Below are 27450 nucleotides of genomic sequence, written 5' to 3'. Positions count from 1 at the left end.
TCAGCTAAACTGTGCATACATTTGAAAGATTTCACCGTGAGTGATAATTAAAGCCATGGGAATAAGTGAGATTTCCTAGGGAGAGCATGTATAGCAAAAAGAGGAAAGGGTACAAGACTGAAGGGGTTGGCCAAAGAAAAGATTGAATAGAAAGAGTCTAGCAGATAGGCACAGATATATATATGCATGGAGGGAGGGAATTTCAGAGATATTAGGTAAACGGAGGACTGAGAAGAATCTATTGAATGCGGAAATCAGGAAGTTGTTTATGACTTTTTATGGAGTAGCTTCAAGAGAGGTCAGAGTGTAATAGATTGAAGGGTGAATGGAAGGTTAAATAGTGTAGGCAATGAATCTAGGCTATTCTTCCAAACAGCTTGATAGTAGCTGGAGCTACCACCAGTGATGAGCGAAGATATTTGTTTTTAAAAGACAGAAATACTTTGAATATATTTATAAGTTAGTGAGGAGAGATGCAGTAAAGAGCACGAGGTTAAAAACAGAGGAGTGGGGGCAATAATTGATGAATCAGGATCTCACAAGTGGGAAGAATGGATTCAAGAGTGTGGGTGGAAGGATTTTATTGTACAGGAGAAGGGACAGCCATCCTTCTAAGACAGGAGGGAAATTCGAGGGAGGGATAGAGGTGAGCTTGAAGATGAAGTTGCTGAGATCATTTGCTGGTCAAGAAGAACACGTGGCTGGGCTGGAAACAGAGGAAAGACAAGGTTTGAATCATCTTGAAGGGAATGTACAGGTGCAATATGAACTGTGGGGTTGGTTCAAAGTTGGGAGTGTGGAACGTGGAGGGATGAGGATTTTAGTGGTTTGAGTGTGCTGGCTAGAGAGTGGATCAAATGGTCTCCCAGGATAGAAGCGTCATCAGGAAAATCTAAGCTAAGTAGGGCCAAGGGAAAAGCCCTATGGCATAGGATTGGAGACCACCATTCAGGCTGATATAAATCTATTTATCTATAATTCGTTGATTTTGAAGCAGCAATTAATCTACTTAACTATAACATTACTCAGTATGTAATGTTCCTTTTTCAAATCTCTTACTAAAATCTGTTTTCTTCTTTCTGATTTAATAAAACTATAAAAATTTTAACTTTTCACATTTTTAGTAAAACCATACTAGCTTCTGCTGATCACAATAGTTCTATTTGTTAAGTTGTCCTTGATTTTCATCATGGATTGTATCAACCTGACTGCTCTCTGGAACTCTATCAATACATAGGAAATGTGATTCAATATGTGGAAATTTATTGTATTCATATTTGTTTATCATAGCAAGTACTTATTCAGTTTAGAAACATTTCATAATGGTTTGTAATTAAAATATTGCTTTAAATAAGTTAAGTGGCTGTGAGTAGCAATCTAATGTTGTATAATTTGCCTATTACTTTGTATAAAAGAAACCTTGAGCAAATTTGCTACAGAAATAATGTCTTTGGGTAATGCTACATTCTTTTTTTCATTAACATATATGTATTCTTTTGCATTACAGATAGCATCGTAGTGCTGAAGTTCTGTTTAAATCATTTACTGTCTTATTTAGAATGACGATTAGTTTCTATGTACGCACAAAATGTACCTATAAAATAATGAGGCTACAGTTACCTACACAATTCAATATTAGTAATCAATTAGTCCCACTTTGAGTTTTCAAAGAGAGAGCATGGCATGAAAGGCCAGAACAGACCACATTAAGACCACATCACAAATTGAAGGGTTATTTAAGTTGGAAACAATCGGTCTTGCGATAGAAGATATTTTGTCAACAGGTGGCAAATATATGATTCAAAAATAAATTTTTCATGTGTTTTCTTATACTCTTTTCTCCCTAGATGTTTCTGTTGGCAATAACATGTGCATATGTAGCCAAAACACTATCTGGATCTTATATGAATTCCATGCTCACACAAATAGAGAGACAATTCAACATCCCAACATCTCTGGTTGGATTTATTAATGGGAGCTTTGAGATTGGTAATGAACTATTTTTGCATTACTTCTTTTTATATTTTATTTTATCTGTGGAATTAGAATTTTATTTTTATTTACTGCTTTAGGTCATTTAATCTGACTGAATAATATGTTTTCTAAAGTGAGTTGAATAGTTTAACTAACTTTGGAATATGCTTACAAACAGTTCATTTAAATATTACCCCTGAACAACACTTAAATATTGCCACATATCCCACCACTGGACTTTTATTCTTATAGGTTTTTGGTTATCTAGCATGCGTAGCAGAATATTTAGTGTTTATACTTAGTCTATCATTTGATAACCCTTAAGGACCCTATCTTCATACTTAGAAGAAATCATGGAAAAATAAAGGAATCTGTTTTCCAAGGGAAAAAACAAATATTTTTCTTCTCCTGTTGTTTCTGGGAGGTTGAGAATTCTCCTTCCTCTGTGCGGAGGGAAGAAGAAACTGCTTTCACATCTCCCTGAATTTATTTCAGAAACCACTTCTAGGGAGGAATAAAGTCTCTTCTTAGGCTCTGGTTTTTGCGGGTGACCGGGAAGATGTGGGGACAGAGAGAAAGATTTCTCCTGTGAACAAAGCTACATAGAAATATGAATGCTACTCCTTTGCGGTTTTATAATGACTTCTACTTCCTTCGAGGTGAAAGTTGCCTTTGATGTATTTAATTGGTATCTGAAAGAAAAGTCAGGATTGAGGAGAGGCAAAACTGAAACAGGCGATGCTTGATCCAGTCTGCTAGTGTTCAATTCTCTCAGACCTTGCTTTGTACTGCATGTGTGCTAGATCCTGGTGATGGAGTTAGAAGTCGTTCCTTAGATAGTCCTTGTGTAAACTCAGCTCACAGGCTAATGAAGGGAATTGATGCAAAATAATAATTTTAATTGAATGCAGTAAGTTTGGTGACATAGGCATATGCATATGCTCTATAGGAGCACAGAGGAGGGACTCAACCTCACACAGGGTAGATCGGCTCTTGAAAGATGAAAGTTCCTCCAGATGAAGAAACAGGGTTGGATGAGTGTGAAGAGAATTCCAATAGAAGAAGCATAAGTGTGAGATAGCATAGTAGCTTGTGTGGAGAGCAACATTCAGCCCAATATTATTGGCTGGCCAAGCTGAAGGTGGAAATTATTAGGATATAAGCCTGGAGAAATGGGCAGGGGTGAGAAATGGGCCATGGAGAGCCTTATGTGCTTTCTATGGAATTTACCTTTTGTCCTTTAGGTAACAGACAGTCATTAAGGGATTAGCAGGAGTTATCAATATTTCTGTGCCAAGGACTTTTTTGCAATCTGATGCCATATGATTTCAGAATAATATTTTAATTGAATAAAATAAAAACTTTAAGAGTACAAAGGAAGCCAATTACGTTGAAATAAAATTATCAAAATATTAAAAGAACTTGTCATCTCTTAATATGTTTGTACTTTTTATCAATATCCTAAATAACAATATCTACATTAATTTTGAAGGAATGATTAGTGTCAATAATATTTGAGGTATCTGCAACAACTGTAATGTCATATTCAAATATCTGTCACTTCTATTGATGACAAAATCATAGGTACTGCTAATACCGCTGTAGTTTGTGCCTGCTTTCACTGTCAAAGGAAATGCTAATATTTAGTTAAAAGTTAGGGAAAATAAAGTTGCAATTGTTTTTCTCATTCAAGTTCTTGGAACCCCTGATTTCTATCCATGGGCTCCTTTGGGGTTTGTAAACTGAAGATCAAACTATTAACAGCAAAGTTCAGATTTGCTTTTTTGAAGGGCCATGCTGTGGCTGTGTTGGGGATAAATTTGAAGGTGGTCAATCAGTCTGGGGCAGAGAGGATCCACGGAGGCTGATGCAAAAGCAAGGGAGGGCTATCTGAGCCTGAGCCAGGGTCCGACTGGAATATGAGAATAGAGAGAGAAGACCTAAGGAAAGAGGACCCAATTCATATTATGACTAGAGAGAAGGTGACCTAAGACATATTTAGGAGTTAAATCCCAGAGACCTGAGCGAGAGTTTAGATGTGGTGGGTGAGGAAAGCAGGAATCCCCAGGTTTACATCTTGGGCAGTGGAGTGGATAACGGTGCTGAGACAGAGAATAGAGGAAGAGGAACAAGATTATGGTGGTGGCTATGGGACAATGGTGAGTTCTGTGTAGGCAAATATTGTCTGTGGTAATACCAGTGAAACCTTTGGGTAGCGATGTCCACGTTGCAGTCATATGAGTCTGAAGCATTGCGAAACTATCAGGGATGGAGCTATTGATTAAGTAAGTAAAAAGGTGGTTCTTAAAACTTGAGAACAGATGAAGCTACTCAGGGAGAGGATATAGGGTTATAAGTACAATGGACAAAGAATGGATCCCTGAGGGACACCAATGTTTAAGGCACAGGTAGAGAAAAAGGAGCCCATAACAGTGTTAAGAGAAGGAATAGTCAGAGAAGTAAGAGGGGAAACAGGACAGAATGGTCTTATAGATGCCAAGGGAAGAGAAATTTCCAAAAGAGAACATTTGCTAGCAGCATGAAAAGAATTAGAAATGTCCAGTCAGATAAGGATGGAAAACTATTCCCTGTGTTTTATAATATGGAGATAATTGATGATCTTTGCCATGGCACTTTTAGCTGAAGAGTAGATTTAGAAACTAGAAAGCAGTGAGAGAGCAGTGACTTCAGGCGAGAATGGGAGAAGAGTGGAATCTCTGAATACAGATCAATGTTCTGGGAAGTTTGGAGAGAAGCTAGAAAACATCTGTAACTGAAATGCAGTAGAGAGGGAGGAGCTTAAAATATTATGAGAGAGGTTTTAATTATTGGACTAAGTTTCTGGAAAGAATGGAAGTTCCCAGGTGGTCTGTTTGATCTTGGATGGTCAGATGGGCACCAAACACTGAAACTGAAGGAAGATGGTAAGGCCAAAGGGTGGGAACTCAGATACCTTCGTGTTTGATTGCTCCGCATTTCTTGACAAGTAGAAAATATTAACTATGGAAAGTGAGTGTTGAAAGGTGGTGTGAGCAGAATGATGAAGATCTGAAATAGTTGTTGAGGGGAAAAAGAGAGGTAATTTACAGACGCTGATAAAAGTATCGCTTTGATTACTTTTCCTCAGTAATTTTACAAGCAGTGTTCTCAAGTGTTCTCAAAACACTTGACAAGAACTTAACTGTCTTTTTCCATCCCCTCTCATCATAATTATTTTACTGACAGAGCAAGGAATTTGAAAGATGAACTCACCCTAATGTAAGGAGGGAAATCTCCTTCCTGCTCCTTTCAAAAATAGATATGGATTTCAAACAGTGGCCTTATAGAGACACTACCTTCAACATGGATGGCTTTGATGATGGGGATTTTAGAAACCTAGGGAGGCCAATGTGGCTGCCATGGCTATAGAGGTGGGACACTCTCCATATAAAATAATATAGGGGCTGACTTCTCTTCTGCTTACAAAGCAGACTAGAGAGAAACAGAGATGGAAGGAGAAATCTTCAAAATATACATCACCACTTAGAAAATTATTAACTCCTTGAGGAAGAGTTTTTAAAATTTTTATAATCCTCAAGCTCATCATAGTGACTTTCCCTATACATAGTAAGATTAGGGTAAATATTGATTATTGAATTAAAAATGTATGATTTGAGAACTTACATGTTTGGCTCTTCCAATCCTTTGCTCCATAGTCTTCAAGGGTCTGTCCATCAGAATGGGGCCTCCTCAATTATTGTCTAAATCCTAAAGCTTTATCCTAAGACATGGGAATACACTTTTTCCTGAGTTATTTACTCCTCAAATACAGATTTACTTCTAAGACCGTGGTGGAGAAACAGGGATCCACTACTTTTTGTTTCTAAAGAAAGAAGTAGAAGTGAAAATAGACCTATAGCTTGGCTACATTGACCAATATAAAGTTATATTTGAATCATGAGTTACAAAACATATATCTATCTGGAGTTGACTTTGCTTCCCTTTTCAAACATAGGAAAGCCTATCATACTCTGTGGAGCAGGCATGGGGGGAGAGGCCAGAGATGATGCACAGGCTGACACCCACTTTTACATTCCATTTTCTAAAGCCAGATAATCACAAATAGAGCCATTAACATTTCCTAGAACCATTCTTCAGTCCCTTTCACTGGCTTCTCTTTCTCCGCCCTCTTTAAAATGTTAGTGTTCCACCGACATCTGTTTACGTGTCTGTGGACATTGTGGAATAAAGCCCTCTTTCAGGGCAGGGATTGTGTCTTATTCATTTGTTATTTCATGCATCCCTAGCACCAATCCTAGTATTTGAGATATTTATTATACAATAAATGCTAAATAGTAAATGATTGGGTGAGGCTGTTAATTAAGACTTTGTTCATACTTATTGAACTATTAACATTTCATCTCAATTTTTTCCTAGGAAATCTTTTGTTGATTGTATTTGTGAGTTATTTTGGAACCAAACTGCATAGACCTATAATGATTGGTGTTGGATGTGTGGTTATGAGCCTAGGGTGTTTCTTACAATCACTACCTCATTTCTTCATGGACCGGTAAGTATTCCAGTCTCTGAAGACCTGTCAGGTTCCACTTACAGCTTTAGGAAATAAAGAATGGAATTTCCTTTCTCAGAACAATGCTTTCTAAAAGCACAGAGCACTGTAATGGGAACTGCAAGGTGCAGATTCTGTCTCATCTGTCTGTTTTGTGCTCCTGGCTGCCTGCTTCCACTTACACAGCCACATTTTGTCAATTTATGAAATAGAGATTTGAGACAGCTCTTTCATGGAGTTGAGTCTGATGATAAGATTCTTAGGCTCTGGCAAATCTGGGATTACTCCTTTCTTGGGACTATTTAGATGCTTCTAATTACAGTTGAGTTTCTGTTTAATTGTAGGTCACCAAGAGACTCAATCTGAAGATTGATTTTTATTTTAATTTTTACCAAAATAATATGTGTACAAAGTTGTAAAACTAAAATTATATTGAAAGTCTTATGTTGAAAAAAGAATTGTCCCGTTACTTCAACATTGGCCATATTACTGCTTTCTAGAGACAACCACTCCCAAGTCTTTTAGCTCTTTCTTCTGCTGTTTGCTTCCGTATTTATAAGTAAATGTTTATCCTTTCAGTTTTTGCTACCTTAGTGTTGTGTAATATCTATTGACTTCCTACTATAAGCTCATGTTCACTATTTTCATGTGTATCACTATGGAAATATTTTTTACATTTCAACTAAAACATGCTGTTATCTTTCCTTTCTTATATCACTTTTTATTTTCCCTGGATTTAATAATTGCCTCATTTTTTATTTTGATTTGTTTTCTTTTCATTTCTCACTAGCCATAAGGAAACTCTCTACTGGTATGGGAATGTCTTCTCAATATACTCATACATATCAGAGAGTTTCATTTTTGTCTTGAAGATACCTCTCCTGTAACCACCAATTTTTCATGTGCAATCTGAACCAGGAACTCTCTAGGCTTTCTGAGTGACTACTTCCTTGAAATTGGTCTTCAACATTATCTTGAGAATCTGCTTTGCCTTTTTCTTCCATTCAATTCCTTATTTCCTGGGTATCATATCTTCTGCTTTCCTTTTTCACTCTCACTCCTTTTTATGGAAAATGTAACCTGATAGGTTTCTGAGAAAGTGTGTAAGCGAATTAAAAATTTTAAGATCTTGAACATCTGAAAATATGCGTATTCTATTCCCACACTTAGTTGATAGTTTGGCTGGTATAACATTTTAGGTTGGAAATATTTTCCCTAGGGATTTCGAAGACATCAGTCCAATGTTTTCTACCTTCTAAGGTTACTATTGAGAATCCTATGCATTCTAATCCCTGTGTCTAACTTCTTTTCTCTGGGAGCTATTGAGATTTTCTTTTAAGTTCCAGAGGCTAAATTCGTAATTGTCTACTATAGATCCTTTTCCTCCATTGTGTTCAATGTCTTCAATCTGGACATTTGTAAAAGTTACTTGTATTGTTTCTTGATAATATCAGCCCCTACCCCTCAATTTTCTGTTTTTAGAAAATTCAGTTCTTCTTCTAGTTCTTGAATATGGTTACATCCAAATTAAGCTTATATTTTTCTCATCATTTTTCCTGCCATTTTCTCTCTTCTTGTCTTTTTGTTACTTTTGGGGAGTTTTCTTTAACTTTATCTTCCAAAGCTTTGAATGGATTTCGAACTTTTGCTACCATATTTTTAATTTTCAAGGACTCTTTTTTTCTTTGAATATATCGTTTTAAAGAGCATCTTCTTTCAAGAATGCAATGTCTTTTCCCACATACATTTTCCTCATCTGTCTTCATTGTCTTTCTCTCCTTCAAGTGTACAGTTTTTTATTTGTTTTGTCTTTTTCTTTACCATTATAGGCTTCCCTCATATATCTGGTGGTTCTTGTTATCTATTCATATTTAAGAGAGAAGAATAACAACTACAAGCTAACTGGAAGTTCTGTGTACATATGTAGGACTTGGTTAACGGAGGACTTCACAGCACAGGGACTGGCTGTGTTTTAGATGGCTCAGAACTGCCCATAATCTGTCAGTTATCCTAGGCAGGGATTCTCCAGTCTGTTGCCTGAGAGGTGGAAGCTTGGCTACCAACCAGGTGGGAGAGGAATCTCACTTTTCAGTATGCAGATTTTTTTTTAACTTAATACTCCTGGTTTTTAGTATGGCCTCCATATCCTCAATGTACCTGGTCTGACTCTCTAGAGTCAAAAGACCATTTTCAGTTAAAATGGCAGATGATGTCTATCAGGGTCTAACTGATCCACATACATGCTTTAAACCAATCCTCTTGTTTTTGGGATCATGCCCACTCCCACGTTTAGACGTATCTTGTATCTTCCCTGAGATTTCCCAAGGGGAGTGTGGCACACGTTTGGTTGCTCCCCTGTAGGCACTTACTTAGGGCCACTCTTCTCATATCAACTAATTCAGTGACCATTCAGTTATCTGCTTTCCCATTTTCAAAATCTTATTAAACTCTTTCTTCTTGTCAAATCTTCCATTCTCTTTATCCTTGTGGCATTATACCTTTTCATTTTCCATTTTAAAATCAATTTACTGCCATTTTGTTGATGTTTTGGGGATGAATGGACTTTGAATGAGTTATTAGGTTTTAATAGATAACAAATGAGCAAGATATAGTGTCTTCTCAGGGATTTCTGAAGGAATCAGAAGTTTCCAGGCAAAGAGTTTTTACTGTCCTTTTATTTCCTATCCTGTCCAAGACAGCATCAAATAATATTCAGCTATTATTTACATTTCTTTCCACCCTCTGCCAAAGGTATTATTTCTTTGCCCAAAGCTGGCATGTCTCATTGGATCACGGGTATGGAGACAGAAGCCTTTATCCACAGTTCACAGTCAAACTCTACGGGCATGACTGGGCAATTGTTCTAATGGGAAGTTATTTTGACCCTTTTCGTTATGTTCCATAGCATAGAAATTAGGACTATTGTTGACATCCAAGCATAACACTCTTTAGCTTATTTGGAACTCAGAAGGGCAAATTTTCTTTGGCTTTCTCTTATCTAATAGAAACATAGAAGCCAATCCAGCATAATTTCTAACAAAGAGAGACTTAGCGGGACATACTTCCCTCCATTGTTGATGCGTGGTAATTTGTTTTCTGAGAAAGGGCATGTGGATCTTGTGGCAATTTGCCTAAGGCGAATGGTCACAGTCTATTAACTCTTTTGTTCTAATGAGAAGAGAAAAAGTCATTACATTGTGCTCTCACAGTGTTTGAGATTCTCCTAAGGTCTCTCATTATGATGGACGAATGTTTTCTTTTTCTTAGGGATTAACGAGCACATGAAGTAATTAGTGTTTGGCTTCCCAGAAAGCGATGGCATATTTCTTATGAGCAAACCTCAGAGAATCCAAAGTTGGAACCTGGTTTTGTGGTGGTGTTTTTTCCCCCAAAGCCTTTATCTTCTTAATTATACTTTGTAGAGTCTATTATTTATCTTAGTTTTTGTTCCTCATCCCACAGTAATTGTTTCCAGGAAATGATCACCTAAAAACCACAGAAGGTTGATGTTAGGTAATCTAAGAGGAAGATTATCCACATGCAGATAACTGAAAGCTAGCTGTCAACAGATTGTATGTTTACAGCGAGTGGCAAGTTCTTTTTGGTGATATTATGATGATCAGATAGCAAAGATGAAAAGTAAACTACTTTGCTGGATGTGGATGTTGTGTCTTAAATGAAGCAGGAGTAATCTGCACAATGCTCACATTGTCCTCTTTGGCTCCTTAACACGAACATGTTTTCCCTGTGTTCATACAGATATGAATATGAATCTACAGTTTCAGTTTCAGGCAATTTGTCCTCAAACAGTTTCTTGTGTATGGAAAATGGAACCCAGATTTTCAGACCAACAGAGGATCCATCAGGTTGTCTACTTCATTTTATTGCTTTCTGTTCAGTGAATTTGTAACTGAACACTTTCTGAGTTATTGGGTTTGGTTAAGAAAGTAAGGCAAATGAGCAAAATATATTTTCTTTTTTTCAGGGATTTTGGAAATCACGAGGGAGACTAGGAATGTCTGATAACACAGAATATATTATATTTGTATATAATATATATATTTGAATATACTTATTAAGACTGCCTTGTCTATTGTTTAAAATGGTTATTTAAAAATAAATCAAAGACATCCATTCAAGGACTACTGTAGAGTTAATTCTGTGGAGCAAACATTTTAGAACAATAGATTTACACTGATAATTTGGTCTATATAACATGTAAATAGGAAATAGACATAGAAACAAAGTTCAAAGGATTTAAGTTTTATCGCTAATCTTCTATAGAAGAGAAAGCAGGCAAGTATGCGATAGTTCTGATTTACTCTATTCTCTTTCTACTGAACTAGGAACTTATCCTTCTGCCCCACTTCTCCTTCTTTACCAGAGACATTACTTTACAGTCCAACACAGTAGTGGTGCTTCTTCGAGCTTCCTGTAGTCCCAGAAAAACAACATACCAGTCTCTACCCCTTCCTATGCTAAGGCATCTATACAATCTTCTGGTGATACTTAGTCTGGAGGTGACCCTGTTGACTTACCTCAGACTAGAACTCTCTATGATGGGGACATTTTTATGCTGGATTCATATCAGTGGAAGTTACAGTGGTTCTCAAGGCTAGGAATTTTTACTGCCAGCACGGAATCAGAAGGAACCAAAATAGTTTCAGGGAGTGTAAGAATAGCTGTTTCAGAAACTCTAAGCCAAGGGAACCCCCTGGGGAAACAATGAAAAACAGTGACATAACAGTGGCCTGTGTTCTTTCCTTGGGCTGGCTTTTGCCAAAGACTAACTCTGATCCTATTTCCTACTTTTTTTCTTTTTTAAAAAAGTGTGCTTTGTAGTAGATAAATCAAAACGTCCCAAGTCTGGTGTAGTTCCAGGAGAGTGTATTGATTCTTTGATCACCTGATATTTTTAGTTTTGCCATAGCATGGGCCTAGAGTTTGCCTACGATCTCCAGAGACAAATCCTTGTGCCCACTGTGGGAAAAATATACGAATCCCCAGAAATGGAAACTGATCCTTTTGGACTGGGAATGACTGAGAGATAGACTTCATAAAAAATTTCCAGACCCAGCTGTGCTCAGGACCCTCACATCTGTGGGTGGCACCTGGCCAGCTTGTAGGAGATGAGAATAAGTTGTCACTCACTTTCCTGAAAAAGTGACCCTGCAGAGCGTGCTCATGGCTTGACTGCTATTTTGGCTTATTTTTTTCCATTATTTTCCACAAAAATGGAAAAACAGTAGACATAAGTCTTCAGAGATTTACCTATCTTCCTCCCTTTCAATCCTCTTTGGACTAGTTTTTGTTATTCTACTAAGCAGCTGCTGCTCCAAGATGGGGATGGATTTCTTTATTAAAACTTCTTCGGTGGTTACAGTATACAGTAGGCATTATAGAGAAAATGTGATTACTACCCAGTGAAATATTTTTAGTATCCATAAGTAATTAGAGCTGTAGAGAATTCAAAATTCAGTGAGACTCTTATTTAAATCTTATAAATATAGTATACATGCTCGGGAGAGATATTTGTGAGTTTTTTCTTTCCCCAAAGTTAGTATAGAAATGGGGTAGCACTCATAGCAGCTAACTGGGCTCAGTAGTTGCAGGAAACTAGCTCTCTGGAGGGAAAATAAAAAGCCCTGGTTTTTAGTGTTTGCCAATTTCTGTTGTGTAACTATTTCCATCAAACTACCAATATGTTGTCACTAAACACTGAATTGGGAACAGAGGTGTATACTCACCTCTCCCAACCCAGTAGAAACTGGCTCCAGCATACCACTTATACTTGGCCATACATAAGCTCTCTGTCAGAAAATGCAAGAGGGATGGCCCAATGATTCCTTGCCAGCATAGTAATATAAATGGTTGACAAGGTGCCATGGTCACATAAGAACTGTAAAATGCTTACCAAAAACTTACAATTTAAGTATCGCCAATACTTCACTATCAAAACACTAATGCAATGCCTTTTTTTCTTTTAATGCAGAATGTGTGAAGGAAGTTAAATCATTGATGTGGGTGTATGTACTAGTAGGAAATATCATACGTGGAATTGGTGAAACTCCCATCATGCCTTTGGGTATTTCCTACATAGAAGATTTTGCCAAATCTGAAAACTCTCCTTTATATATTGGTGAGTTTGAAAATCTGCCTTAGCCTCTTTTCAGAAAAGTAAATTCTTTGAGGGTGGATATTAGTTATTTATTTTGACTCTCAGTGATTTCCAGAATGATAAGCAGAGTGCCTTGGCACTGTTGGCCATCAGTAAAAGTTTGTTGAATGGAGAAATTACATGCTAACTCCAAACAAACCCTTTGCCAAATCTGCTTTTTACTATTAAAAATACCCTAATCTAGTTTTCCTGGAGTTCTCTTTGCCTTCTCCATTTCCTTAGCACCACTCTATATCCAGTCTGTTAAGAGATTTACCAAAGGTTTCTCTAAAATTTCCCCTACATTCAAAACCTTTCTTACTATTTTCATTACTTCTATTTTTGTTCAGGTCTCTATTACTTCATCTGCAGGTTATTACAACTTCTTTTTTGGTCAGTTTATCTCTAGTATTTTCTTTTATCAATTTCTTATAAACATATGTGCAGTATAATTTTTCTCAAACATTGTTTTAATTATGTCTTCTCTACCAAGTTCATGAAACATACTGGCTCTTTATTTATTAACTCTGATTTCTCCATTTATTACGCATAGCTTACAATCAGTTTATCCTTTTAGTTTCCTATATAGTTTCTCTTCACCACAATCTCTCTATACTAGTCAGGCTTTTTCATATTTTTCACAAGTATTCATCTTCATATTTTTGATTATCTTCCTTGAAATTTCCTTTTGTAAAATCCATCAATGTCACCTCCCACAATATCCAACTTAAGATCCACCTTCTTATGTTGTCATCCAGTTTCCGAAATACTCTTAATTTATTATGCATAACTTACATTCCTTAGTTATTCCATCTGTGGGTTACAAAATCATAGCTTTGAGTATAGGAACACTTTGCTGTTAAATAGACATATCTTTTAAAAACCAGAGTAGTTCAAAGAAGGTGAGAGGAGATAGGAACAAAATTACACATAATCAAGATAGATTAAAATATTTAGGATAATCATTACTCCCAGTAATTTTTGGCACTTTTTGATGACTCTCTGATTTTGCAAACATCTTTCACAGTGTTTTTCTATTCAGTCCTTTCAAATTCCTTAACATACTTCTTTTGAAGACTACAAATGCTCACCTGCAATAAATTAACAAACACTTTGTTATAATATGTATTTCTTTATTCAACAAATACTAGGGTGTATAATATATATAAATTACTATGATAATCTCTCTATATATTAAGATAAATATGACATGGTTCATATAAGATTTAGTGTATAAACAACTACATAGTTATAAATCGGTGAAATTTGAAAAATATTGTATGTATAATTAAATTTGAAAAAATGAAATAAATAAATATGTGTGTGTATACTTACATAAGCATGAATCAATTAGCTATGCATCAAGGAAACAGTTCCACGTATGGCTCTGGAGTTTAGGGGAGAACATAAAAGCTAGATACAAAGTTTGAGAATCATTTATACAGAGACAATAAATGAAACCAAGAGGGCGAAATGAGGTTGCCATGGGAGACCATATATATAGTGAGAGGTCCTAGAAGAAAATACTAGGGAACACTTCAGCTTCGTGAGTAGAGTAGGAGGAAGAAAAATCAAAGAAGGAGTAGTCATAGGGGAAAAAGTGAGACAATGAATGTATAGTTTTATGAAAGTCTTAGGAGGAAAATGTTAAAAGTAAGTCGGACAGCAATGTCAAGTAACATGGACAGTTAGGAGGACGGAGACCAGAAAAGGACACTGGACAAGTAACCAAGAGATCACTGGTGCTACCTGAGAGTGTTTTGATTAGAATGTGAAAAGATTTGAGTAGAGTGTGTGGTAAGGAAGTAGAAGCAGAGAGTGGTGAAAGGAAAGAAAGCACAGGGTGTTTGAGATATCGGAGAAATCAGTGGATGGGAGAGATTGAACAAACACAAGAGAGGGAGTGTGTGGTTGAGCAAGACCTCAGAGAAGATCTGCAGGGATTAGTGTCAAGAAGTCAGGTAGGTGGGTCAGCCTATAGAACTGTGAAGAAGGCAGAGACAATGGGTGAAGACATATTTTGAAGTCAAGAAGAAGAAAGTTGAAGAAGCTCATGTCTGGATTTTCAGTGAACATAGAGAGCTCAGCATAGATTCTGAATTGTAGACAAGTCATGAGATAACTGCTGATGAAGTTCCAGAAGAGTAGGAAGTCAAGTGAGGACAAAGGGGACTGATGGAAATGGAAGATAAGAATGTGGAGGATAAGAAAAGAGATCATGATAAAAGTGAAGAGAAGCATCATTAATAGGGAGGACATAGCCAGAGGAAGTTTCAAACTGAATATTTGGGAGCAAAGTTTTTCTGAAGAATGTGCCATAAGAAGTTTATCATAACATGGATTGCTTTAAAGTTCCTCTAAAAATGTGACTATGGAAACCATCAAAAGAATCTTGCTCTATATTGTGACTTTGTCAATAGCATGATACTAGCTTATGCTGCTACAGCTAATCTTTACCTGAGTCCTCAGCATGAAAGGGAACTTGGAGGCCTAGAGAAAGTGGCTTTAAATTATCAGGGTCCTTTTTAAATATTTACAGAAACAACCTTTCTACTTATATGTATACAAGCTTAATTGTCTCACAAATTGAATATCTAAAGCAAAAATAATCCAATTTTCAGACTCTATATAGAATTAGAACTCTATGTGGGTACAGAACTCTACTATAACTTTATATTTTCCTTTATTTTTAGGGTTTATAGAAACAGGAGCTATCATTGGTCCTCTGATTGGACTTTTGTTAGCATCATTTTGTGCAAACGTTTATGTCGACACTGGATCTGTGAACACAGGTAATTCAATAACATCTATTTAGACAGTGTCTAGAGGACACAGAGCATCTTCAGGGATGTTATCGTAGTTAATCATTGACCTATTTGACCCCCAGTTAGATAGATTATCTCCACTTTCACTGAGCAAACGGAAGCGGAGGAGTTTAAATAGTTTCTCAAATATTTCAAATCAGTGAGCAGGAGAGCAAGCTAAAATGCTGATCTTCAGACTCAAAAGCCAGTGCTCTTTCTACTACACTACAACCATATTTCTTGTTTTTAAAAGATTTAAGCACATAGGTTTGAATTTCTTTTCTTTTTTTTTTTTTAAAGATCGGCCCTGAGCTAACATCTGTTGCCAATCTTTTTTTTTTGTTATTTTCTTCTTCTCCCCAAAGCCCCCCAGTACATAGTTGTATGTTCTAGTTGTAGATCCTTGTAATTCTGCTGTGTGAGATGCCATCTCAGCATGGCTTGATGAGTAGGGCTAGGTCTATGCCCAGGATCCGAACCCACAAACCCCAAGCTGCCAAGGTGGAGCATGCAAACTTAGCCACTGGGCCACGGGGCTGGCCCCTGAATTTCTTTTAATTGAGCAATCATTTGTGGATAATGAAATAGACCTTGTAGTTCTTTAATGAATACCTATTTATAAATTCCTTACACGATAAGACAGATAGTCAAACTAATTTATTGCTAGACAATATTGTAACACCACATATTGTCAGACAAGTTTTATGAATATCTGAATTATATAAAATTCTATACTTTGATAAAACCTGAGAACTACAATTTTAATAATTTTCTATAGTTCATACAGGAGATAATACCTTAAGCTAATAAAGAATGCGTGTGTTTCTTTACAGAGGACCTGACCATAACTCCCACTGATACGCGTTGGGTTGGTGCATGGTGGTTTGGCTTTCTGGTTTGTGCAGGAGTGAATCTGCTCACTGCCATCCCTTTTTTCTTTTTGCCCAAAACGCCTCCAAAGGAAGGACTAGCAAATAATGCTGAGATAGTTAAAAACGACCAAGAAGGGAAACAAAAAGAAGTCAAGAAGGAAAAGGATGGAATCACTAAGGGCAAGTATAAACACTTTAAATACTACATAATGTACTTTTTCTTTTATGTAGATGTGTCTGTATTTTAGTCTAACACTATAACATGCTAGGCTGTGTTAAGACACTTTGTCACTGACAGTCAGCAGTTAAGAATGTCTCGCTAGTCTGATTCCTCCTATGCTTCCACTTGGAAATAAGTAGTATAATTTGGAAGCTGACTTAGGTCAGCATTTATATAAAATTTTATGTCAATCTGGGCACTCAATAAATTTAGTTATTTATTTTACTTGGTCCCATTTGCCTTAAAAAATCTATTTTACAGGCAACATAGGCCTAATTTTCAAAAAAGAAAGAAATTCAAACTAAGAACAAAAGGAGGAAAAGATATACATGAATCGAAATAAGTATATAGTTCTGAAATCAAGAACGTTAGCTTAGTTCTGAGCCTCCTGGAATTTAAGGCAGAAAAAAAACCCAAACATGGTAGGGCATATAATTCTCTATATTTGATGGAGGGAAGAATAACAAATCTTAAAGAGAAACTGTTCCCCAAGTAACAAATTTTAAAAGAAAGAAAAAATTATCATATGATGTATGATACAGGTAATATTGACCACATAGTTGTTTTTCAGTAAATGCAGGAGCATATTTCATGTAACCGGGTTTTTTGTATAGATTCTCAAAGCATAATTTACAGGCATTTCTGTGGGAAACCAAGCTAAGATAGTCTAAGTAGTATTCAAGAACATGGATTCTCACATTTGGCCACATATTGCAATCATGTAGGAAATTTTTTAAATTACTGAAGTTTAGAAATTCTGTAGATTTGCCTAGATGTCTGATTTAATTAGTATGAAGAGTGGCCTGGGACTTGGAATTCTTAAAGAACGTTTATTTAGAAGGTGGGTAGGGGCTCAGTTTCCTTAACTGTAAAATGTGGATAACAACAGTGCTTAGTATTATAGAGTTGTCGTGTAAGGGTAAAAGGAGTTCTGGCATATATTATTATTATTACTGCTATTACGATTAGCATTATTACTGTTGACCCTACTTCTCCTACCATCAGCCATAAATTATAGTACCAATTTGCACAAAATTATTATTAACCATTTTGAATTCACTTAAACCGCAGATGAACTTAATTTAACACCTCTCGGATCATTCGGAGCCAATTCAGAATCTTGCAAATTCTCAGAGTCGTCATGGTTATATTAACAGCTCTTCTCAAAGGGCTGATATGGACTGATAGAGGATTTTAACACAGAATATTGTTAGTGTCTGCAAGATCAATATTCAAAACTAGAAAAGAGCTTAACTTAGTATAAGACATATAGAAAAGAAATTGGAACCACTGAGACTCATCTATTAGGACAGGGATGTCAATAAATGTGGGTGACTTACAAAGCTCCAAAGAGCTCTGAACACAACTTTTTACCCTGCCATGTGCTTTATTCATAAACATGAATTCTTCAATGAGAATTCATTTCTTTGCATTAAACCATGCTGAAATAGGAAAAGGAAAAGGAAACCGTAAGTGAGAATTTGACCCCAAATAAAGGCAGTGTGAATCTAGAACGTTTGCTAGAGATGGGCCACAGATTTGGCTCTGAGCTTTGTCAGTCCAGTCCACACAAACAGGGAAAAGGCTTGGTTAAATCATTTACATGGTCTCTAGTATATACCAAATAAATCAGCATCTCAGGAATGAGACCTGGGGATTGGTATTTTTAAAAGACCCTCAGGTGGTCTCAATGTGCATCCTCTTGTGAACCTTTGGCAGAAACACCAAAACTGTTGTTCTAAAGAAACAGAAAAATACCTGGTACTTGAGAAAATCTATATCTCATGAATTCCCACATATATCTTCATTTTAAATGTTCAGGAATGATAATATCAATATTTGAGTGTGAACTTCTTTATCACGTTGATTTTCTTCCAGACTTTAGAGAACAGAACAAGTATCTTTCATGCTAGATGATCTCTAGAGAAGATAAGATATTAAGAGCAGGATGAAAAGGAAATGGTGTGAACACAGACAATATTTTGGTCACGTTATATATAGCTTTTCCTTAAGACACAATAGTAATTTACTGAAGGCAAAACTATTGTGTTCTGACCCCTACCTAGTCAACTGCATCACTAGAGAGCAGAAGCTGCTAAAACAATGATATAACTCTAGCTTTCAAGAGGTAAAAGAATTAACAAACATATGTGCATTATAAAACAGAAAAGCATAATTTGGAGGGGAGGTTGATATTTCAGAAAAAGTTAATCATAAAATGCAAAGCTGAGATAATTTGATATTGTTTCGTTCTTTTTCTTTTTTCAGATTTTTTACCCTTCTTGAAAAGTCTTTTATGCAACCCAATTTACATGCTTTTCATACTAATAAGTGTGATCCAGTTCAATGCATTTGTTAATATGATCTCCTTCATGCCGAAATATCTGGAACAACAATATGGAAAATCATCTTCGGATGCAATCTTTTTAATTGGTATGTTTGTTCTTTGCCGATTAGCAGCTCACTTTTTCCCATGAAATGGTGAACAGTGTAACAATGGGTCCAGGAAACTCCTAAATTGAAATCTGTTAGAATATTTTTGTCTCTGGTTCATTTCCCCTTTCTGCTCTCCAGTGAAATCAAGAAAAGGTAAGGAAGGGAGGAAGCCAGGCAGTCCTGGCTTTCTTCTCCTTTTTGCTCTCTCTTTAGTCAGAACGTAAATTCAAAATACTTGTGGGAATCTTGGGGAATGCACAGATTAGATACAATTTTCATATAGGCAATCCATTAATGTGAAAAGGGAGACAGGGTTACCTCGCTAGGAGTCCACATTTTACTACCGGATTTTACTTTTGGCTCCAATTCATGAATTCCATGTTCATTCTAACTTAGTTCCCTGGTCCCCCTGGTGGTTCGAGGCGTCTCTGCAGCCCATACATTCTGATTTTCCTGTGACCACACTAACCCCTACCCTGATCTTTTTACTGTTTTGAAAAGTGAATTTCCAGGCTACCTGCATCCCCATCACGTAGAGTGTTAAAATTCAGGTACCTGGGGCTCACCTCAGACATACTAAATCAGACTCTTTCGTATGGGGCACTGGAATGGATTTTGAACAAGCTGTGCCAAGAATGTAATTCCATGAGCAGACCCTGGCATTGTGAGAATGCAGTCTAGGGCTGTCTTTTCCTTTTTCTTCTTTTCTCCTTTCTTGGGGGGTGCCTTGGGGGAGGGAGAGTGCTGGTCAGTAGCAGCAAGACATAAAATTAAATACCCTTGACAATCACAGGCTCAGCAAAATGACCTTCTAAATTACCTTGAGATGGGTCAAATTTTTAACAACCAGAGTAGGAATAAAGACCTGCAAAATCATATAAATCACAAATCATATACATAATCCCACTCCAAAGAATGGGAAGCAAAAATTACTGGTCAACTTTGACTTGTCACTCCTCCCTGGATCCTAAGAAAAGGGATATAAATGTGACCTTTGCCTATATGAAATTTACAATCTACTGTAATTACTTAAATGGATAATAATGATAACAGGCTTCCAAAATATACTTCGATGTTGTGGGGCATTTTAAAATCTCTCTGTGTGTAGTATGTAACTAAGTGGGGACAAAATTAAATCAACTTTCTTCATTGTGAGTTGGACCTCAATGGTTTCTTATGTAATACATATTAGATAAAAAAGATATCATATTTTTTCCTTCACTAAATCACTTTGTAAATACTATTTTACTTGCATTTGCAGGTATTTATAACTTACCTCCAATATGCATTGGATATATAGTTGGTGGTTTAATTATGAAGAAATTCAAGATTACTGTCAAACAAGCTGCCCACATAGGATGCTGGTTTTCTTTAATTGAGTATCTTCTCTATTACTTGTGTTTTCTCATGATCTGTGATAACTCTCCAGTTGCTGGCATAACCACCTCTTATGAAGGGTATGTTGTTTTCTAATGGATGTTATACTCTTTCAACAGTTAATAACATATGTTCTCCAATGATTATCCATGACCAGATCATTTTCTAATTGGAATTAATGGCAGTAATCTGTAGTCTTTCTTCATCTTTCCTCCATCTGTCAATCATAACCCAATCCATGCAGGTTCTAGGCTTATTAAAGAGGTTGGGAACATCTCAGAAGGTTAGTGAGTTTATGAAGGTGTGTGTGTGAGTGTTTGGCTTTGTGATATCCTAGTAGATATTAAAGTGGATATCAAAGGAACTACCTATAGTTTTAGGTTGTATTAGGATATGTTATCCATATATTTTATCCTCTCATAAATGAGTAAAATTAAGAGTTGACTATACAGTCTCAGTCATCTTTATATGTTTCCACAATGGGCTTAAATTTAGCCTAACTGAATCCTAATACATGGCATATTAATTCGTATGTAAATTCGTATATTTCATTTGTCTAATCATGTCTTATCATTTAATAGTTTTCGATTTGTATTTTGAGGTTATCTGGGTTTGTAGGCAGGCCTTACATAGTGATGTGAATTTTTAAAATTCATTTGGAGGACATATTTAGATAAGGGAGTAATCCGTTAAAATGAAATGAAGGGCATCCTAACACGTTTCCTTTAACATTTTCAAGGAATATAAGATTTGAATAATTTTAAATATAAAATCATAAAGTAATTTTGTATATTAACTGATTTGTCTTGCAAGTTCCATTTAAAATAGGTATTATTATTTCCATTTTACAGATGAAGAAATTAAGATTCAGAGGGATTAAATGACAAAGGTAGTTCATGGCAAACTTCTTCAATTTCATTAATATAGGAACATAGAATTTAAAACTGGAAAAATCTTAAAGATTATTTCCATTTCCAATTATTCCAATTCCTAGAGCAAGTGTGTAAAAAGGCAATTTATAATCTAGTCATGGAGTTAGGACTTTAATTCAGTCTCTAGACCCCCATGCTAGTGCTCTTTCAATCACCTTACACAGAGCACAAGAAAATCCTCTGTTGCTAGACACTTTTTAAAAACCTTTTCTTCCCAGCTTTATTGAGATATAATTGACATAAGACATTGTGTAAGTTTAAGGTGTACAGCCTAATGATTTGATACACTTTATATTTTGAAATGATACACGTCTATGACCTCACATATTTACAATTTTTTGTGTGTGGTAACTTTTAAGATCTACTCTCTTAGCAACTTAAAATATACAGTCTTGTTAACTATAGTCACTATGATGCACGTTAGAGCCCCAGAACTTATTCGTCTTGTAACTGGAAGTTTGTACCCTTTGACCACCTTCACCCATTCCTCCCCACCCCCACCTCCCCAGCAACCGCCAATCTATTGTCTGTTTCTGAGTGCTGGTTTTTAGATTCCACAAACAAGTGAGATTATATAGTATTTGTCTTTCCCTTTCTGACTTATTTCATTCAGTGTAATGCCCTCAAGTTTCATCCATGTTGTCACAAATAGTAGGATTTCCTTTTTTCTATGGCTGAGTAATATTGCATTGTACATATATATATATATATATATATAATGTCTCCATGTCTTGACTGTTGTGAATAATGCTGCAATAAAGTCGGAGGTGCAAATATCTCTTTCAGGTAGTGATGTCATTTCCTCCAAATATATACCCACAAGTGTGATTGCTGGATCATATGGTGTTCTACTTTTAGTTTTTGAGGAGCCTCCATACTGTTTTCCATAGTGGCTGCACCAATTTACATTCCCATCAACAGTGTACAAGAGTTGCTGCAAACTCACCAGCACTAGCCTTTTTGATAAGAACCACCCCCCACACACTTTTTCTTGTTCTTAGCTCTTTACTACGTTGCCTCATTTAATCTTTACAGAAATAGTGCTAGAATTATTTCCATGTTTTTTTTTAAGGAAGATTGGCCATGAGGTAACATCCATTGCCAATATTCCTCTTTTTGCTTGAGGAAGATTGTTTCCAAGCTAACGTCTGTGCCATCTTCCTCTATTTTCTGTGGGATGCCACCACAGTGTGGCTTGACAAGCAGTGCTAGGTCCGCACCCGGGATCCGAACCCATGAACCCCAGGCCACTGAAGCGGAGAGCGCAAACTTAACAACTATGCCACTGGGCCGGCCCCATCTCCATTTTATAGAAGAGGAAACTAAGGTTCAGGGAGTAACAGTGCATGAGCAAGAGATGTCAAATTTTAATTTGGCAACTAGACTCCAGGCTCAGAGCTGTTAACCATTTTAAAACTGCTTGTCATTTCCACTGGACAAAGGTTTTGCCTTTGTTCACGATCATTAATGATGTTTTCCCCCCCTCTTTTTTTTCCAGTTTTATTGAGGCGTAATCAACTAATGAAATTGTAAGATTTTAAAGTCTGTGTTATGATGACTTGATATATGTATACATTGTGAAAGGATTTCTCCCATCTAGTTAATTAACACATCCATCACCTCACATATTTACCTGTTTGGTTTTTTTTGGTGGAAACATTTAGGTTCTACTCTCTTAGCGAGTTTCAATAATACTATAAACTGTTATCAACTATAGTCACCATTTTATACGTTACACCCTCAGGCCTTGCTCTTCTTATAACTGAAGATTTGTACTCTTTTACCAACCTCTCCTTATTTCCGCCACTTCCGGGTCCTGGCAACCACTTTTTTACCCTGTTTCCACAAGCTTGACTTTTTATTTAGATTTCACATATAAGTTATACCATGCAGTATTTGTACTTGTCTGGCGCCTTATTTCATTTAGCATAATGCCCTCATTTAGCATATTGTCACAAATGGCAGGATTTCCTTCTCTCTCGAGGCTGAATTGTATTCCATATTGCAGAATATATATCATATCTTCTTTATCCATTCATCCATTCATGGACACTTATGTTGTTTCTATGTCTTGGCTATTGTGAACAATGCTGCAATGAAGATGGGGGTGCAGATAGCTCTTCGATAGCTTGTTTTCATTTACTTTGGATATATACTCAGAAGTGGGATTGCTGGATCATGTGATAGTTCTATGTTCAATTTCTTGAGGAGCCTCCATACTGTTTTCCTTGGTGGCTGTACCAATTCACATTCCCCTCCACAGTGCACAAGGGTGACCTTTTCTCCTCATTCTCGCCAGCATTTATCTCTTGCTTTTTGATAATAGATATCCTAACGGGTGTAAGATGAGATTTCATTGTGGTTTTGATTTACATTTCCCTGATGATTAGTGATGTTGAACATCTTTTCATTTACCTGTTGGCCATTTGTATGTCTTCCTTGGAAAAATGTTTATTCAGTTCCTCAGCCCATTTTTAAATCAGATTATTTGGTTTTTTTGCTCTTGAGTTGTATGAGTTCTTTATATATTTTAGATATTCACCAACCCCTTATCAGATATATAGTTTAGAAATATCTTCTCCCATTCAGTAGGTTGCCTTTTCATTGTGTTGACTGTTTCCCTGGCTGTAGAGAAACTTTTAAGTTTGATATAGCCCCACTTGTTTGTCTTTGTTTTGGTTACTTGTACTTTTATTGTCAAATCCTAAAAATCATCACCAACACCAACATCATGGATCTCACGTGCTATGTTTTCTTCTAGGAGTTTTACGGTTTCAGGTCTTAAATCTAAATCTTAATCCATGTGAGTTGATTTTTGTGTATGGTGTAAGATAGGGATCCAATTTTGTTCTTTGCATGTGACTGTCCAGTTTTCCCATCATTATTTATGAAGAGACTATCCTAACCCCACTGCATATTCTTGGCTTTTTTGTTGTAAATTAATGGACCATATATGCATGGGTTTATTTCTGGGCTCTCTATTTTGTTCTGTCGATCTATGTGACCGTTTCTGTGCCAATACCATGCTGTTTTGATTACTATAGCTTGTAATACAGTTTGAAATCAGGAAGTGTGATGTCTACAGCTTTATTCTTCTTTCTCAAGGTTGCTTTGACTACCTGACTATTCAGGATCTTTTGTGGCTGCGAGATGGGCTCTATGGCTGCCCAGATTCTCTGGCCAGGCCTCCTGGATGGACGGGACTGGAGGCTAAGCTCAGCAGTTGGGCAGGGCTGCAAATTTACTTCTCTGCTCTGCTGAGGCAGTAGAACAGGCTCCACGGCCAGTATGTGTTGAGTGGGGACCCAAATCTGGGAGAATTGCCAACCCAGCTACTTGACCAGACACGGCCACTCGACCACTTGGCTCTGCAGAGCGTCAGAGCCACTAGCTGATCTCTACTTGGGCCCTGCTGCAAGAATGCAGTCTCCCAAGATCCGAGTAGCTAGTTTCTCTAGCCCCACCTCCCTTCTCCTTCTCTATCTGATACCCACTGGAGGAGCCCTGCAGATTCTCCCTGTGATCACCATGTGGCTAGATCTAATGGGTCTCCTGGGAAGCATCCCACAATGCTGGGGGAGCTGGATGCCCACCTTGGGCTTTCTTTTTCCACTGGAGAAACCATAGGCCCAGGGGGTGCCTCTTGGTGGGTGCTATGCTGACCTGGGAGAGGGGTAATTTGGTCAGAGTGTAACTGCTCCTCTTACACTTCTAATGTGGTCCTTCTTGAACTCCACGGTCCAGGGGAGTGCTTCAGCCTCACCCCTAGGTTCTGGGATTCTTACAGTGGTGACTTGTCTATGGATAGCTGGTAATTGGTCTTCTTGTGAGGGGACTGAAGTCAGAAACAACGTATGTCACCATTTTGATCAGCACTGGACACTTTTTATACTAGAAGAATGTATTTGTTTACTCAGTTAGTTATGTTTCTGGAGCTAAATGTATTGTCTACGATATAAATTGAGCTTACAGATTTTGATCTCCAAGTGAACTTTTGAGATTGTTTTTATAAAATATGATTTCTCTTGTTACTTTCCACCATATGGATCAACCACAGGGATTAGGCCATCTTTATTTTTGAGTTCTAATAATACCTGGAAAAATGCCTCCCATGTGGCAGCCCCTCGATTAATGTTTGTTTATTGGCTATTTGTTTATCTGAAATAAATCATTGAAAAAGTGGTTACGTGACCACCAAAGCAGGTATCTTTTATGCCAAGCTATCGTACCCAGGCCACACATGGATGGTTGGAAGATTTCTGTTTTTATTTTGGGGAGCAGAGGAAATATAGTTGCAAGTTGAGGTGAAAAGAAGAAAAAGAAAATGCGCTATTAGTCTTTCATTGTCCATGGCATTATTTTAAACCATTTCAGAACGCATCAAGATTTATACGTGGAAAATATCCTTACTGGCTGCAACATGGATTGCAACTGTCCAACTAAAATATGGGACCCTGTGTGTGGAGAAAATGGCTTGTCGTATATGTCGGCTTGTCTTGCTGGCTGTGAGACGTCTGTTGGAACAGGAATAGACATGGTAACACATCCTCTTCTTCTTTTTTACGGAAATTATGTGTTATGCACCTTATTGGCACTTTCTAACTATGAACTGGGCCTACATTTGATAAAAGTAAAATTAAAGATTTTCCTCAAAATCAAATTATCTTTTTTGTGGAAAAAATAAGTTACTTTCTATATGCTCACTTGATTTACCTTTTATTTCCTAGATCTTATTTCTTAAACCTTCACAGTGTCTGAGCACTGATCTTTAATTTCATAACAGTTGACATTATTACTTTGATAATTTGTTTTACAAATACTCTGGACTGAAATATTTTTATCACTGAGATAAAGTTCGCAGTTTGGGTCTCAATTATTCAGCTAATTGCATTGCTGGGTTTTTTTTCCTTTTTTTCCTGTGTATTGGTATGTACATGCTTTCGTGCTTTTCACTTTCTGACAACTTTTTAAGAAGATGGAATTATGCATGTTTTCTTGCCTAAAAAAGTCACAACACATAACGTCGATTGGTGATCAAAGTAAAATATAAATTTTGATTCTTCTTAAAACCTGGAACAAATAAGAATTCAAAAAGGGTTAGCTTTGCTCTATTCTTGAAATAAACTATATTTTTTTAAACAAAGCTTTATTTGTAAATATCTAAATATTTCAACTGAGCATTCTGAAACAAATTTTGTTTGTCATACTCGTGTTGTGGCAAATCAGCGTATGTTTTAAGAAAGCATAACTGTAGGCTGGCTGAGCTATTGCAAATTTATGCCATACAGTTAAAAAGAAATGCCATTTTTCTGAAGCCACTCTTCTGAGTTTTATTTTGTGCTATAATCCTGGGAGACAGCCTAAAGGAGGTGAGAACAAAGTGAATAAACAGTCTCCATCTTAATCTAATTGGCTATGTAGAAAATATTTGAGATCTGTGTTAAAATTTGCCTTCCTTAAATAGGGTAATATATATATTTTTTGGCAGGTGTTCCAAAATTGTAGCTGCATTGGGACATCAGGAAATTCATCTGCAGTTCTTGGGCTGTGTGACAAAGGACATGACTGTTCCCTGATGCTCCAATACTTTTTAATCCTATCCATGACCAGTAGTTTCATTTATTCTTTATCCGCCATACCTGGATATATGGTTTTCCTGAGGTATGAGAATTATTTTCTGTAGATTTGTCTGTTAGATTCTCTATTAGATTCTTTTCTGGTCATTTATTAAGGGAGCTTTTTCTAAGAAAGCCACTTGGAGTCCATAGTATCTAAGAATTCATGCTCTAATATATTATTTAAGAGTTTCACTTTAGGCATTGTTGAGTTTTACAAAATTTTAAAGTTAGCAATATCAATGTTCATCTGTTGGCATTTCCCTCTGCATCTGTCCTTCCTTATTTCTTAGAGTTAAATTAGTGAACCGCTCATTGTTTAACACAAGAAGAGACACGTTTATATTTTGGGGTAAACCATGCGAAATAGTCATTCTGATAGGTAGAGTGACTGCCCAGCAGTCATTTCCTATGGTCCGACCTAGCCAACAGCAGAATGTAAACCTGTCAGAAGCCCCAGTTGCACCAATTATTCTCTACAGGGCATCAGGCAGGTCATTTGGTCTTTCTGAGT

General features: G+C 36.7%; 1 protein-coding gene across 9 annotated transcripts in view; it reads left to right on the top strand.

Moving 5' to 3' along the window:
• The window catches only part of SLCO1A2 (solute carrier organic anion transporter family member 1A2), a 117859-nt gene that overhangs the window by 75665 nt on the left and 14744 nt on the right, over positions 1–27450 (top strand). For 8 of the 9 annotated variants that reach the window (XM_014832388.3, XM_044775212.2, XM_070494220.1 and 5 more), the window contains 10 exons: positions 1848–1989; positions 6391–6523; positions 10283–10389; positions 12516–12662; positions 15374–15472; positions 16318–16536; positions 18845–19009; positions 20274–20469; positions 25696–25858; positions 26810–26982. In XM_014832388.3, the coding sequence (XP_014687874.3) occupies positions 1848–1989; positions 6391–6523; positions 10283–10389; positions 12516–12662; positions 15374–15472; positions 16318–16536; positions 18845–19009; positions 20274–20469; positions 25696–25858; positions 26810–26982 (1544 nt within the window). The remainder of the gene's footprint in view (positions 1–1847; positions 1990–6390; positions 6524–10282; positions 10390–12515; positions 12663–15373; positions 15473–16317; positions 16537–18844; positions 19010–20273; positions 20470–25695; positions 25859–26809; positions 26983–27450) is intronic. The other variant, XM_070494225.1, reaches the window with a different exon arrangement.

Source organism: Equus asinus, chromosome 22, assembly GCF_041296235.1.
Source record: "Equus asinus isolate D_3611 breed Donkey chromosome 22, EquAss-T2T_v2, whole genome shotgun sequence".
Classification (NCBI taxonomy): domain Eukaryota; kingdom Metazoa; phylum Chordata; class Mammalia; order Perissodactyla; family Equidae; genus Equus; species Equus asinus.
This window is presented reverse-complemented; position numbering and strand designations above follow the sequence as displayed.